General features: G+C 44.6%; 1 protein-coding gene across 2 annotated transcripts; it reads right to left on the minus strand.

Moving 5' to 3' along the window:
* Positions 1-6857: 6857 nt before the first annotated feature.
* On the minus strand, positions 6858-11336 carry TSLP (thymic stromal lymphopoietin). Of its 2 annotated transcripts, XM_084779252.1 has the most exons (5): positions 11320-11336; positions 10988-11124; positions 10264-10299; positions 9536-9670; positions 6858-7661 (listed from the first exon to the last, which is right to left on the minus strand). In XM_084779252.1, the coding sequence occupies exons 1-5, from the start codon at positions 11321-11323 to the stop codon at positions 7560-7562; spliced, it is 414 nt and encodes a 137-aa protein (XP_084635378.1). In that variant the 5' UTR covers positions 11324-11336; the 3' UTR covers positions 6858-7559. The 2 variants fall into 2 exon arrangements, 1 of the variants encoding a protein (XP_084635378.1); XR_014778688.1 differs by lacking the exons at positions 10264-10299; positions 10988-11124; positions 11320-11336 and adding an exon at positions 9795-9907.
* Positions 11337-15341: the final 4005 nt, after the last annotated feature.

Raw genomic sequence — 15341 nt, forward strand, 5'->3', positions numbered from 1 at the left:
GACATAGGAACAGATGCCTACAACAAAACACTTCCACCCAAACCCTGGTTGGTGAACCTATGAGTACTTGGAGCTCACTTACAGAGGCATGGATAACCCAGAGGCTACCCTAGCATGGGTGACAGCTCACAAAAGGGGCATCCCTGGTACTTCTAAATTGCAGTGAGCTCCACCACCATTATCCACTCCCCAGCAATTGTGATTGCTTATAAAACTCTGGGAGAAGGGATATTGCGAGTCTTGCAGCCTTCTAAACCTTCCTGAGCCTTGTAAGCTTCGTGATCGCTGAGCAGTGAAGCACAGTTAAAAATTAAAATGAAGCCTATCAGCATGGTTGCAGATGTGTGTGTGTGTGTGTGTGTGTGTGTGTGTGTGTGTGTGTGTGTGTGTGTTAACCGCTGTGCTGTGTCATTTGAAAGGACGTGTTGTGGACTCATTGGGAGTTACAGTTTCAGCAGTTAGCCAGAGTTTACTTCTTCCTGACTTACTTGCTATGCCTGCTATTACTCTGTGATTAAATGAAGGGCCCTACCCTTTTGCCTTAGAGATGCCACTAAAGACGCCAGAACCAAGCTCAAACTACAAAGGGGAAGCAGAGCATGGGACAGTATGGCAGAGCTGGCACACTGCAGAGAGAGGATACATTTCACTTTGACTCAATGAGTTAGGGATTCATAATATCCCGACAAATGTATGGCTCCGTCGCGGTGTCGCTTGGAGCTAATATTTTTCTTCTTGAGACTGACTGCTGGGATTAAAGACGTGCACCACTACCACCCAGTGTTTGACTGACACCTTAACCAAAGAGATTTGAACCAGCACCAGGGATCAAGCCATTCTTAAAATTGAATCTGAAACCATATCATCTAATAAATACTTGTTGCTGTTGCAGACAACTAAGTTTTGGGGGAAGTTTTCAGATAGTTGTTCATTGGGCTTACCCAATTTGTAAACATTTGCTTCTTTTTTATTGTATGAACTGAATATGGTAGAAATGTAAGGTTTCTAGGTTTAAAAAAAATTATTTATTTATTACATACAGTATTCTGCCTGCATGTGTGTCTGCACACCAGAAGAGGGCACCAGATCTCATTATAAGATGGTTGTGAGCCACCATGTGGTTGCTGGGAATTGAACTCAGGACCTCTGGAAGAGCAAGCAGATAGTGCTCTTAACCACTGAGCCATCTCTCCAGCCCATGTTTCTAGGGATTTTTAAAAATTTACCTCCTCATTTCCTTCCCAAGTGAGCCACTGTGGACTGTAAATTTGTAGCTAGATAGTGGGAAACAAGTATCACATATCAACCCTTTTCATTTTCAGTCCTCGGCTCTCTCCACTGTGGAACAAATATTATATCGGAAAATTGTCAACTGGAGTAGAAATAAGAGATTTGCACAATAAGCCCAGTGTGTATTTCCAACAGACAAGTGATGCAGGAGCTAGTTTTCCACAGGTAATAAGAGGAAGGAGCTGATAAGTGAACCCTGCCAGTTAGCCACATGTGCTGCAAGGAGGGCAAAGCTGTGGTTGAAAGGAAGGTTAAGGTTGAGATGACACAGTGGAGTGCACAGGAAAGAGGAAAAAGAAGTCTTCCACCTAGGTGTGAGATAACCAAGTTAATTGATAAGAACAGGGCAGGCCTTGAGGTTAAAAAAAAAATCAGTAGCCCTCCTATAGACAAATGGCAAACAGGCAGAGAAAGAAATTAGAGGAACAACATCCTTCACAATAGCCACAGATAATATAAAATATCTCGGTGTAACTCTAACCAAGCAATAGAAAGACCTGTATGACAAGAGCTTCAAGTCTCTAAAAAAAAGAAGTTGAAGACAATAGCAGAAGATGCAAAGATGCCTCATGCTCATGGATCAGTAGGATTAACAGAGCAAAAAATGGACATCTTACCATAAGCAATCTATAGATTCAGTGAAATTCCCATCAAAATATCAGCACAAGTCTCCACAGACCTTGAAAGGCTAATTCTCAACTTCATATGGAAAAACAAAAAACCCCAGAATACTTAAAACAATCCTATACAGTAAAAGAACGGGAGGCATCTCCATGCCTGACTTCAAGCTACTCTACAGAGCAATATTAAAAAAAAAAAAACACTGCACGGTATTGGCATAGAAAAAGACTGGTTGATCAGTGGAATTGAATTGAAGACCCATAAATAAACCCATACATCTACGGACACTTGGTTTTTTAACAAATAAGCCAAAACTATACAATGGAAAAAAAGAAAACATCTTCCATATGTGGTGCTGATATAAGTGGATGTTTACAGGTAGAAAACTCCAAATAGACCCATATTTATTACCCTGCACGAAACTCAAGTCTGGGCGGATCAAAGACTTCAACATCAAACCAGAAACCCGAAATTTATTAGAAGGAAAATTGGGAAGCAGTCTTGAACTCATTGGCACAGGAGACCAACATCCTTGGCTCTACAATCAACAATTAATAAGTGGGACCTCATGAAACCCAAAAGCTTCTTTAAGGCAAAGGACATTGTTAACAGAACAACACTGCAGCCTACAGATTGGGAAAAGATCTTCACCAACCCTATATCTGTCAGAGGGCTAATATCCCAAATCTATAAAGAATTCCAGAAAACAGACACCAACAAACCAAATAATCCAATTAAAAATGGGGTACAGAACTAAAAATAGAATTCTCAACAGAGGAACGTCAAATTGCTGAGAAACACTTAAAGAAATGCTCAAATCCTCACCCATCAGGGAAATGCAAATCAAAAAGAGTCTGAAATTTTGTCTTACATCCATCAGAATTGCTAAAATCAGAAACTCAAGTGACAGCACATGCTGGCAGGGAAGTAGAGAAAGCGGTAACACGCCTCCATTGCTGGTGGGACTCCAAAGTTGTACACTCACTATGGAAATCAATCTGGTGCTTTGGAAATAGTGCTACCTCAAGACCCAGCTATTCCACTCCTGGCCATATACCCAAAAGATGCTCCACCCTACAACAAGGACATTTGCTCAACTGTGTTCATAGCATCTTTGTTCACAATAGCCAGAAACTGGAAACAACCTAGATGTCCCTCGACTGAAGGATGGGTAAAAAAAATATAATATATTTACACGATGGAATACTACTTAGCCATTCAAAACAAGGAAATCATGAAATCTGCAGCAAATGGATGGAACTAGAGAGAATCATCCTGAGTGAGGTAACCTAGAGCCAGAAAGACACCCATGATATGTACTCACGTGCAAGTGGATATTAGCCGTATATTACAGGATAAAACACACTACAGATCACAGACTCAAAGGAGCTAAGTAACAGGGAGGGTGCAAGGGAGGCCTTCCCTGAGTCTCACTCAGATGGGGAAGCAGAACAGACAGTGGAGGATGAAGCAGAGAGGGAACTGGATAGGATACAGTTTATTTGCCTTACATTTCACATCACTGTTCATCATCAAAGGAAGTCAGGACAGAAACTTAAACATGGCAGGAACCTGAAGGCAGGAGCTGATTCAAGGCTATGGCGGGGTGTTGTTTACTGGTTTGCTCCTCCTCAGGATTTGCTCTTGCTTCTTTCTTGTAGAACCTAAGACCCCCCCAGCCCAGGGATGGCACCACCCATAATGGGCTGGGTCCTTCCATATTGATCACTAATTAAGAAAATGCCTTACAGCTGGATCTTATGGAGGTATTTTCGCTCTTCTCTGATGACTCTAGTTTGTGTCAAGTTGACATCAAAGTAGCCAGCACATAGCCTACTCATAGCCTAATGGGTTACAAGATTTTCCCATCTGCCTGGTGATGGTGAGGACAGGCCATTTTCCTGGCTTAGAGTGAGTAATGGACACTCTTCCCTCTAATTGTCTGATGTCTCTTCCTCTCTCTTGTGTAGCTTTCTCAAGGCAGATGCTTGCAAGCGCGGTCCTCAGCCAAGAATTTATCTTCCAGAGTTCTCCAGGTTTCTTTCTCAGTGCACCTCTGTCCTTTGCCACTCTGTGCTATGAACTCTACCAACTTGGTAGAAATGAAAACTGCCAGGCTATCAAGAGTTGCACGCGTAAAAAGCCTAGCCTTCTTTCCACCAAAGGCACTAGAACCCCAAAGGCAGAGGCTTGCCAGGTTCTGCCCCATCTCTGTTCCAGTCCTTATTTCTCTCACTTGATCTCAAAGAAGCATTTGAATAGAGACATTTAAAGTATTTTTCTTAGCATTTTCCAAGAGCTCTGTACTTATTATGTAGCTTAAGTTCTATAACCTGAAACCGCCAGAAGCTTTATCTTTAGAGGTGCGGAGCCTGGGACGTATGCTTAGAGGTCATTGTCCTCACGTACAAATGATTACACCTAAACAGGTTTCATAATAACAGCCATTGCAACTTGATCCGTCGGTGCCTCACTTAGGGTTTTCATTGATGTGAACAGAAACCTTGATCACTGCAGCTCTTATAAGGGAAAACATTTCACTGGGGCTGCTTTACCGTTTGGAGGTTTAGCCCATTATCGTCACGGAGGGAAACATGGCAGTGTGCAGGCACACATGGTGCTGGAGAAGGAGCTGAGCGTTCTACATGTCTCGATCTGCAGACAGCAGAAGGAGACTGAGACGCAGTTCCTCCAACAAAGGCACACCTTGCAGTAGTGCCACTTCCTACGGGCCAAGCATTCAAAAGACGAATCTATGGGGGTCATTTCTATTCAAACCGCCACTGCTGGTCTTCTTCAAATAATGGATGTTAACAAGTGCAGCAGCTATATTTGGAAATTGCAATTTCAGCCAGAAGCTATTCCTGTTTGTTTTTTTGTCACTGGGGGAAGGGGGATGCTGCTAGAGATTGAGCCCAAGGCCATGACTACGCCAGGCAAGTGCTTTGTCACTGAGCTATTTCCAGCCTGCAGATGATACTGTTTTAATTATTATTTACTGTGTATCAATAGTGTGTGTGTGTTGCTGTTGAATTATCAGTATTGCCTAATAATTGCCTCATATCGAGCACCCTTGCTTTTGTAATTTACCAGTATGGCCTACTAATGTTTATCATTAGGCCTATAATTATTATTATGGCAGTGTTACTCGCTATCAATCAATCAAGACACAGACACCTGTTATGTTTTAAAATAGCCTTCGTTAACCTGGGGCATGGCAGATATTAATCCCCTAAACTACCCATAGTGGGGCAGGTATCCCATACCTGCCTCAATCCCATACCATCTGCTTCTAATAATTTCTATCAAGATACCTCCCATCCATAATCCCATATACTTGCTAATGTTCCTCATCTGGGCCAAATCCTCAATCCATGCCTGCCATGTGCTTCTCCTCCAGCTAACCCGTTGCAGCCTTTCTTCTTCCTCTCTTCTCCTCCAGACTCTCTTCCTCCTAAGATTCTCTCTGTCTCTCCAAGGCCAGGAACCTTAGCCACGCCTATCCCATTTGCCCTGCCCAGATGTAAAGGCCTCTTATTAACATTGGAATATATCAGATCAACCCGGTGCGTGTGTGTGTGTGCGTGCGCGCGCGCGTGCCCAAATGCACGTGTGATGGCCTTTACCCACTGAATCATCTTGCTGGCCCCTCAGTCTATATTCTTAAAACTATAACTAACACACACACACACATGCACACACATACACACACACACACACACACACACACACACACGTGCGCGCGCACGCGCACACATACACACACACACACACACACACACACACACACACACACAAATTCAGTATGGGAAAAGAGAGAACACTAGAAACTCCAGAACAGCTCAATGCTATTTTCTGGCATAACATAATGTTCAGAGATGTTTAGTGATATTTAGAGAGGATGTTCTTCTCTACTTTTAGGGCAAATGGGTCTAAGAGTAGAAGAAAAACTGCTATAATACTTTTTCTCATGTTTTAGTAAAAGGTAGAGTGAACATCTAGTGAGACAGAGTTAATGTATTCATAAATCAGCACCCCACAACTTCTGTTCAGAAAGTAAATGAATTGCTGCCCTTTTCTAGACCCATTAGAGTTCTCCTTAGGGTGATGCTTAAACCTCTGGGCAGGGACTGTAGAGGATGACTTTTGGATGTGCGCCTGACCTGGTTTTACTCCAAGTAAAAGAAAACTAGCTGGCCAGCACCAGTCGGTTCGTTCAGGACTACTGACAAGTGCCCGTTCAGCTCCACTCCGAGCCGCTCTGCATCCCGGCCCCATCTGACTTCTTATTGTATCTAAGTTTTCAACTCAAACTTCAGCCCAGAAACCTTGGCCCACAGCAAGCGCCTCTTAAGTAGTTCATTGGATGTTTATTGTTAGCTCCTCATTGGAAAGTAAGACAGGTTTGGGGACATTAGGCTTTTCTAATGATGGCTTAGTTCCAACACTCAAAACATATTTCATTGAACATCTCTATGGGGAGTTGGCGGGGGGGGGGGCGGGGGGGGAACAAGCTGTTTCCATATATACCCTTACTTGGCTGAGCTCTAGAGCCAAAGTTGCCTTTCCCACCAATGCTCAGAATGTTCTGAGGGTAAAAGAGAGGGTGTCTTACAACAGGTGTGCAGGAGTGAATTTAGCAGCCACTGCTCCCTTTTGCCTGTTGTATCTATTCTTAGGCAAGGGACGATCCACAGTGGAAAGGAGTAACTAGTGCAAATATTTGAGAAAATGAAGCACTCCAATCATGTGTCTAATGGCGGCCAACTGCTCATGAAGACTTGTTCTCCTGTGGGGGGGGGAGGGGGGAGGGGGCTAATAGCATATAAAATGGGATGCTGACAGGAGTGGAGGTAAACATGTAACAACCTTTGTGTCCCTTAGAAAAAGTGTGTGTGAAAATTCCTTAACCGAGTTAAATACACCATTAATAAGAAATTAGTTTGAGAATTATTTTTTATTAAGAAATGTATAGTTACAAAGCAGCATGTGTATTTTTCAAAAGTGCTCACAAAATAAGTTAGGAATGCATTATATACAACCTTAAATATAATATCTTGTAGCTGTACCGAGGCACTTGGGGATCGGCTTACATATTCCACTGGTGTCTGTTAGATCACTTTTAAAGCTGGATTTACAATACATCCATAGCAGTTTCCTTTCAGATCACTTCTTTGTGGGAGTAACTGTGTGTACACTTTCCTTTGCTGTCATTTTCTTCTTTGGTCAAATTTTAGTATAGTAATGTTAGAGGAATCATTACAGGTAGAAACAGTCTTGCCTTTTAGACAGAGTTTAGATGCTGTCATTGGTCTCAACCATTTTTTTTTTTTTCTACTTTCAACTCTCTTCCTACTACATTTTTAGGTTTGCCCTAGAGTAAGGTGTCTGCAGGTACAGTTGAGAAACCTGGCTCAGAAGCTAGTCATTTACAGTAAGACATTTCCACTGACACTCCAGGGGTAGTGTTCACCTCACATAAAAGCACCTACACTAAATAAAAAACAGCAAGTTGACAAATGTAAGTTAAGAATCCCTTCTGTGACCCAAGAATAAGCTAGTGTTCTTTTAAATGCCACACCCTTAGGATCATAGCTACTAAAAAGAAGATGCATTTCCCCACCATAAAATGAAAGAGAAGAAGTTTACTATCTTTGCGTTTGAATGAAGTCGTTCCACAATCCCAGGATTTGCGAGGTTTGGTTCAGGCAGTCTTTGACTTCTTGCTCCATTTCCTGAGTATTGTTTCTCTGTGGATTAGGAGCAAATTGTCAGCATCGGCAGTGTTAGTTTTCTGCTATCTTTAACAACTGGTAGTGGCCGCTTATATTTCTAATCATATCTCTTCCCAAGACATTCCCCGAATACGTGTTCATAGTGTGATTGTATGTGCTTCTCCAAAGGAATGCTCTGCCTCTCTCACCACCTCCTCCATTAAAGCCTCTGCTCATGGCTCAGACAGCTTTCTGAAACTCTTCAGGGACTTAGGAGTAGGTGTCATTTCACTTGGCTCTCACTGCTATTGCATCATGGGTATTTCCCCAGAACACTGAGGACAGGGTATTATGTATCAAGAGCACTGGATGTTTATTGCATAATTATATGAACAAATAAAACTACAGTTTCATGATCTCTTTGACAAGATAAGTTCCCAGAGGGCATAAATTGTCTTTTATGTGTTGGGAGGCAGAACTCAACAAACCCAGCTCTTTGAAATCAAAGTTTCCTGGCTCACACATCTGCCCCACTACTGTTAAGAGGATTCTGGTCAGTTCTTCAAATGAATTGCCCTAAAGGCATGACACACTGAACCTCCCAGGGAGAGGATTTCCCGAGTTATTAAGCAGTAATCTTACAGTCCCCTCCAAGTTCACCTTTGGGCTGGGAAGATACTGAGTTAAATTCCTCCAGGCTCTCCCCCTTTCACACAAAGTCTACAAGTATAGCCAAATCTGTCTCCTGGGCTCTGGTTATATTGATAAATTAGACTGTGTCTATCTGCAGAGTTGTTAGCGTCGTTATGCAAAGAAGGCAGTGAGCCGAACAGGTTTCTCATATGGCTGCCTTGTGCTAGTTCCTCACCCCCCCCTCACTCCCCCCATCCCACCCTCCCCACCCCCCACCCCATCCCCATGCAAGCTCAACCCAGGTGGCTTCTATGTCCAGCCTGACTGAACTCTCTGTGTTCAGTCTTGAAACCCTAGGACAGTCTTATTTACATTTACATTCAAATTATAGACCAAGTCCACCAAGCTAACATGTTTACACGTGTATCTACATATACCTATATGCATGCGTACACACTCATAGCTATGTCTGTTTTCTCAAGCTTGTCATCAGGAAGACAAATATTTATTTCCCTTGCCAAGGGAAATAAAATGCTGAGGCACTATTCTGTGTCAGGCACCATTCCAAATGCTTTCACATGTGCTGACTCATTTACTTGCCATAATAGCCCTGCATAGGATGCAATCGTATCGTACTTATTTTTACCAAAGCCCCCTAGGCTAAGAACTTTATCGCTGCAGCTAGAACTTACAGGACTGGGACTCAAAGGCAGGCAGGCTGCCTCCGCACTTCCTGCTCTTAATTCTCCACGCACTCGTGGACTTAACTGCATACACACAAATAATTTACGAAAAGAAATTGCGACCCCATCCACACAAACAGTGCAATGGAACAGGATCGAGGAGAATGAAAACGTTCAGGCAGAGCGCGCTCCTGAAGGTGGTGCCTAGGCAGTGAATGAACAGCAACATCCTAAGCGGCAGCACTAAACCCAGGAATTTTGGCGCTCTGCATGCCTGTGCCCTGGAACTGGGGTTTTTGAACCGTTTCAGGAGCCAGGAGGACAGTCTGCTAACCTAAGGGAGAGGCTCGCTGCTGATCAAATCTTCAAACCAAGACTTAGATTTAGAACCCCAATTCAGACCGAAGAGGAACAAAATAGTAGGACTCTACTTGACTGACACCTGGCTCATTTGCTCCTGAAAAGATAGAATCAGAATTTTTAAAAAAAGAAACAAAACAAAGCCAAAAAATCAACACTGCACTTAAAGCCCCTGGTTTATTCAGAGCTCCTTACCCCCACTCACTCACTGCAAAGGCGGCACCTAAAGCTTACCTTAATTTCAGTGTAGTTTGGGCAGTAGTTCGAGAGGAGCTCTTTCGTACTCAAGGCGAATTTTTTCTCGGGGAGTGATGGGCAGCCAGGGCCAGGATTGAAAGTACGGTGCTCGATTTTCGTGAGACAATCTGTCTGCTCACAAGCGGCAGAGTTCAGGGAGCAAAGAAAACGGCAGAAATTATAAACTGAAGGAAAGGGTCAGGGAGGGGATGGAGAGGGAGGCGGAAGGGGCAAAGAAGGTGTTCGGAATCGGAACCTGGAGTCTGGGTCGGGGAGAGGGAAATTGGATCAACCCGTAGGAGGGAGGTGCCTGGCAAGTGTAGCCGAGAGCGCCTACTGGGATGGCTTCCACCCATGCTAGCTCCGCCCAGCCTCCGAGGTGGTTGTCAGGAGCTAGTGCTGACAGCAGATGCCCTGGGACCGGCGAGGTGGTGTTTCGACTTCTTTCCTCTGGGTTTCCCATTGACCTTCCGTCCCTGGGCAGAAGCAGATGCCTACTGCAATCTTGCTCCGCAAACAAAGGCTTTCTCTTCTAAACTGGAGAAGCTGTGTCCTAGATTGACTAGAGCCTCGCTCTGGCTGCCCAGATGTCTCCTTTCCGCTCAGCAGCAAGCATCTTCTTGGAGCTCTGCTAGCTACTATGCTCCGGGCTCTTCCCCAGCTCCCTTTCCGGATGCCCGCCAGGCCAGCCGGGGAAAGCCAGCGCTGCTGAGCATTTTACTCACCAAGCTGTCACAGGACTCCAATTGGTCTAACTGGCTCTGGAAGAAAGCAAATTAGGGAAAAGATCTGAGTCGGAGGGAGATAGATCCCCAGCCCTTTGCTTCCAGGCTTCCAGGGCTCTCTGAGTAGTTTAGTTTCTACCGAGAGTGACTTGACCCTATGTGATGTACATTTAGTTTTCTGCTTTTGCTAGGTCTTAGAGGAGACAACCCCCCTCACCTAGTGCTTACTACCCTCTTGCAGCAAAGACATTCTTTGAATGTCTACATCTCCTTTACAGCTGTCTGTACCTGCCACTCACAAGGTACCTAGGAATCTGCATTATCAGAGCAATAGTTACTACAGTATGTCTTAAAAATTAAAGCGCGCCATGTCTTATAACACTATCCTGAAACATCTAGAACACTAGGAAGTTATGAAACACAGCTCCGTGTCTTAGTTGCCCCCAGTCCTGAGTTCTTACCTTAAAAGAACTCCCCCTCTGTAGCAAGGAGTAGACCAATATCCAAATCTGATACCGGTCTCTGCTTGCTTTGTAAAAAGCCAATGCACCTTTTATATGCCAAGGGAGTTAATGCCACGTCTAAGAAAGTTTTTTTTTTGGGGGGGGTAGGTTTTTCAAGTTATTTTCCTTTCCTTGAAAACTGAATTATGGCTTGTGTAATATGTGTTCCCATTTTTTCCCCACGAGAGTGTATATACTTCAAAAAAAGTATCTTCACTTACACCGTTTAAATCTTCTCTCAGTTCATTAAAAACTGTTGCAGGGTATATTTCCAAAATCGTATTGAAGTCACAGTCAGTAAAGTTGTAAGTTAGCACCAGCCGGACCACTTGCAAGACGAAGATGTTCCTGAAAAGAACTGGAAAGATTATATAGTTAGAATAAGTCCATTGAAACCCAGGTCCAACTCAGTTTCACATGGAACCCCCCCCCCTCCCCTGCCCCCAAGCATGGAGAGCCTCTAGAACTGCAAGGCTAGACCTGTAAGGAAGGTGCTCAGGCACCAGCCCTCCCCGCCCCCCACCCCCAGTCCACACACACAGTCCGTACTCACCCATGCTGTTGCCTGAAGTTGGAGCCTCCCCAGTGCTCCAATGCTTTCTGGCTCCATATATATAACACCTAAACGCCTACGGGCACTTTTCTTCTAGACCAATGATTTTCTTTGATGTCATTCTTTCTTTACAGAATTCTAAATTGATGATGTAGAAGAAAAGAAATAGGGCTAGCCAGATCTATGGAATTTTAACATTAGCCAAATCATCAGGAATTTCCCCTCACTTTTCTCCTTTTCAAGCTTGGCCCCCGCTAAACACGTGCTGCATGCTTGGATATGCTTTCAGAGATGGGTACTCTATTATGTTGGCATTTTTTCTCCTAATGGGGAATTTTTATCACTGATTCTTTGTATTTGGGGGGAGGGAACGCCTTTCAATACCTGTGGTCGCTCTAAGGGGTTGGTACTGAGGGTTTCTCACCTTGCAGCCTCTGAACATTTCCCTTGTCTAGTGTGAACTGGTGCTTTCCCTCCTCTTGGCCACTGAGAAGCTCAGTGTCTGTGTATGAGATATTTTGGAGAACGAGTGCAGCTTTGGGCTAAGAACTTTTACTGAAGGCATTAAACTGGAATATGGGGGAAATGTATCCAGAACACTGGGAACAGGAAAAATGAAAAAAAATTGAAATATATGAGGAAAGGTCCAATGAGTCTCATCTTCAAAAACTCAGTATCTGAGTGAGCACCTAAGACATGGTGGTGGTGGTGGTGGTGGTGGTGGTGGTGGTGGTGGTGGTGGTGGTGGTAGGGGGCGTGTGTCAGTTCATGGACTAAAGACTCCTCTATCCAATTTTAAACATGTTAAGATTTTTTTTTTAACCATAAAGCCGCCTTCATGACTCAGTATCTGGGCCTTTGTGGAGTGACGATGCCCCATAAGGAATAGTGAGGTCTCCTTGTAAGGTGCACAGTGTGATCTGCCGCGACTGTGATGGGTTGCTGGAGACCTGTCCAGCATGCTCACTGCCTGGAGAAGGAACTGCTTCTGATCTGCTGTGCGCAGCAGCTCAGGCTCTCTGCCCAGGCAATTCGCCTGGAAAACTTTGGGTGGCCTCAGGAATGTGTCCTGGTGGCGCCAATGTCAGGGAAGGAGAAAGGAGCTAGATGGCGGGTTCAGATTTGTACTTCAAACCCTTGTAGATCCAGGGAAGGGAGTACAAGACCAGAGCAGCCGGAGTGAGTCAGGAAGAGCCCCGAGAGGATGTCTAGCAGCCTTCTGATTGGAGCAGCGCCAGAACTGCGAACAGGGAGGGAAGAGCGAAAGAAATCGACCCAGCTGTTGACATGAACCCCTACTCTGCTGGAGCTCAGCCGGCTGCCCCAGGCCCTCCTGACACCCAGTCACTCACTCCCCCTTCTCTTGCGTGTCAGAGCCTGCATCAATCTGGTCCTTGGGAAGTTCCTAGGAGTCATCGCTCAGAGCGATGAGGTTGGGTGCTCCACGTGAGTCCCTTCAAATGTCACAGGCCACGCTGAGCAAGAGAAGGAACACGGGGACTGGTAAATGATTCTGGAAAAGAACAGATTGGAGTCAGAGATGAACTTTTCCCAGATGAACTTTTCAACAGCTGGACCAGTGCAGCTGGACCCAGCTCTCTGGCGTTAGCTCTAGGGATAAAAGACTGCCGTTGTAGCAGGGGAGTGAGACAGCTTCTACTTCGCTGATGGCTGTGAAGACGGACTTTTCTGGACCCCTGAAAGTTTTAATCTTACGTTATGGTACCATGCCTGGAAGGTGGCATCCTACCTCTCTCCCCATCACTGCTTCTCACGGTGATGTGGAAAGATGCCAAAGCCTGATTCATCTGGTGTGACGTCAGACATGATTCTGATCAGCAGCTAGACATTGCACAGGCAGAAAGAAATCTAGAGATCCAGATGTGGTCACCAACTTGGGATAGTTCCAAGGGACAAAGGAAAGGAAATGGTTGATTTTTGTTGTCCTCACTCATTTGCCTTCCCCTGTGGGGAACCAACCTCTTTACTGGTAGTCGCCTGGTCTTTTGGGTAACCTCATTTATATTGCTTTTCTGCTTGAAATGTTTAGGTAGATTTCGTTTGCTGCAGGGCCCAGGAGTAATTGCTGATGGGGGGGGGGGGGGCAAGAATATCAGACAGCAACGCGTTGCTCTCCTTAAGATTTGGCTTGCCTTCCCCTGGGGATGCACTCAGTCTGCATGCTTCTCCTTTAAAACACGTGTCCACAGTCTATGTATGTCTAGGCAGGTCAGAGGCAGGTGTGGAGCCTCCTTCAGGAATTTCAGGCAGCATCTCTTCCCCGAGCACGTCACCTACACATTTGCTTCTGTGGTATCCAGCTTCTTTGTTGGTAACTATGTGACGTCTTAGGCCATTTTGATGGTATTGCCTTTTTCCCCCTCAGACCTTTTTGGTAGACTCACAGATTTTTCCCTCATCACTCTTCTGTTGGCTCCGAGCTTTCTTTCTAACCTTACCTCTTTCATCTTCCCAGGCTGCCCTCAAACAGTATCCTAGGGTAATATATTCTGAACATTTCCCAAACTTGCCTCTTCCAACCCTTGTTATAGAATTCTGATTACAGAGATACAAAACCAGTGATTCTTCAGGAAAAACAACTTTTAGTTGTGCTAACACAGACTGGGGTTCAAAAGAACTGAGTCCTGTGAGACCCAGTGAGACAGAACTCTTTTTAGGATTTTTTGGATCTTTGTCTCCAATACATGATGCCTTAACATGTCACTGGTTATATTAAACCCATAGAGTGTTTAGGAAAGTTGGAGTAGAGTGTCATGTATACTCCGGGGTAGGGGGAGCTGCAGGAGAGATATCACAAACTCTCAAGACACATATCAGCCTGTGCAACTGTTCTCTTCCTCCCCCAGCCCCTTGATTTGCAGGACTCTCACCACAGCCTCACCTCCTTAGGTGTTGGCTTGAGTTGCACAATGCTCACCCCATTTTACACTTCTACCTGTGTGTAACCCTGCTACCTCGGAAGTTGTATTTATTTTGAACTCCTGTTCGTCGTACTTTAATTTTGTTTCCCAACTTTATCTTTCCTCTCTTTAATTTTATACTGTGGGATCCTGAAATCTGGGCATGATTTGTAACCGTTGATTTGTTCAGTATTCATTTACTGTGCCCTGAAGCATGTGAAGCGAATATTACAGCGCTAAGGCTGAATCCCAAACAAAACAGAGAAGCAAGCAGGCTAACCAAAAACTATTTAAGACACGAATAGAATCAAGGGATGAGGGAGTGTGAGCAGGGAGGACCTAGAGAAATCATTATTAGAACTGGAGGGGGAAGGCAGCTGAGACAAAGGTTATTTGGGTTTCAGACGACTGAGGCACAGTACAGCCTGCAGCAGCCCCTGTAGCTTACTAATGCATTGGAGGAAGCTGGGTTTTCTTAGGCTGTAGATACCACCATGGCCACCACTGGTCTGTTTTCCTACTGAAATGAGCCTGCTACACAGATTCCTTTTGGTAGCTCCTCGTTGCCACCTTCTTGGAACCTCCTTAGACCTACCTGGGGCAACCATCAGGGCAGGGCACCTTGGAAATTCCTGTGGGCTGAAGAGCTTCCTGTTTTTATCGTATTCTGTGTATATAAATGTTGAAGGTATGAAAAGTACTTATATGTGCAGTTTGGGGAATCATAGGCTGGATTAAGACTGGGGCATCTTCCATTTGATAGGAAATAGATATGAGGTCATTGGTAGAGCTGGGTGACTACTCAGAGAGTTTAGCAATAATCTTCTTACCCGTGGGGCAGGCCAGCAGATGATCCATGACATAACCATCCTTTCTCCTACTCTCATTAGAAAAATGTTCACTCCCCCCCCAATATTTTTCTTATGTTAATAATAGCTCTCATTCTTTGCTTTGTTTATTCATTATTTCCCTTCTTCCTTATATATATGTACATACATATATATATTCTACACAGTGTCTCACTGTTTGTCCCAGGCTGGCCTCAAGCCTGTGGCATTTTTCCTGCCACAGCCTCCTAAGTCCTGGGATGACAGGAGTGAA

The sequence above is a fragment of the Acomys minous genome, assembly GCF_964271855.1.
Source record: "Acomys minous genome assembly, chromosome: 4".
In the NCBI taxonomy this organism is placed as follows: Eukaryota; Metazoa; Chordata; class Mammalia; order Rodentia; family Muridae; genus Acomys; species Acomys minous.

Coding starts and splice junctions, on each gene's coding strand:
- TSLP (XM_084779252.1), bottom strand. Junction 10,300..10,987: donor TGAGAGAAGATTTAAACGGT/GTAAGTGAAGAT, acceptor GCTTTCTTCCAG/AGCCAGTTAGACCAATTGGA. Junction 9,671..10,263: donor TGGAGTCCTGTGACAGCTTG/GTGAGTAAAATG, acceptor GCTTGTGAGCAG/ACAGATTGTCTCACGAAAAT.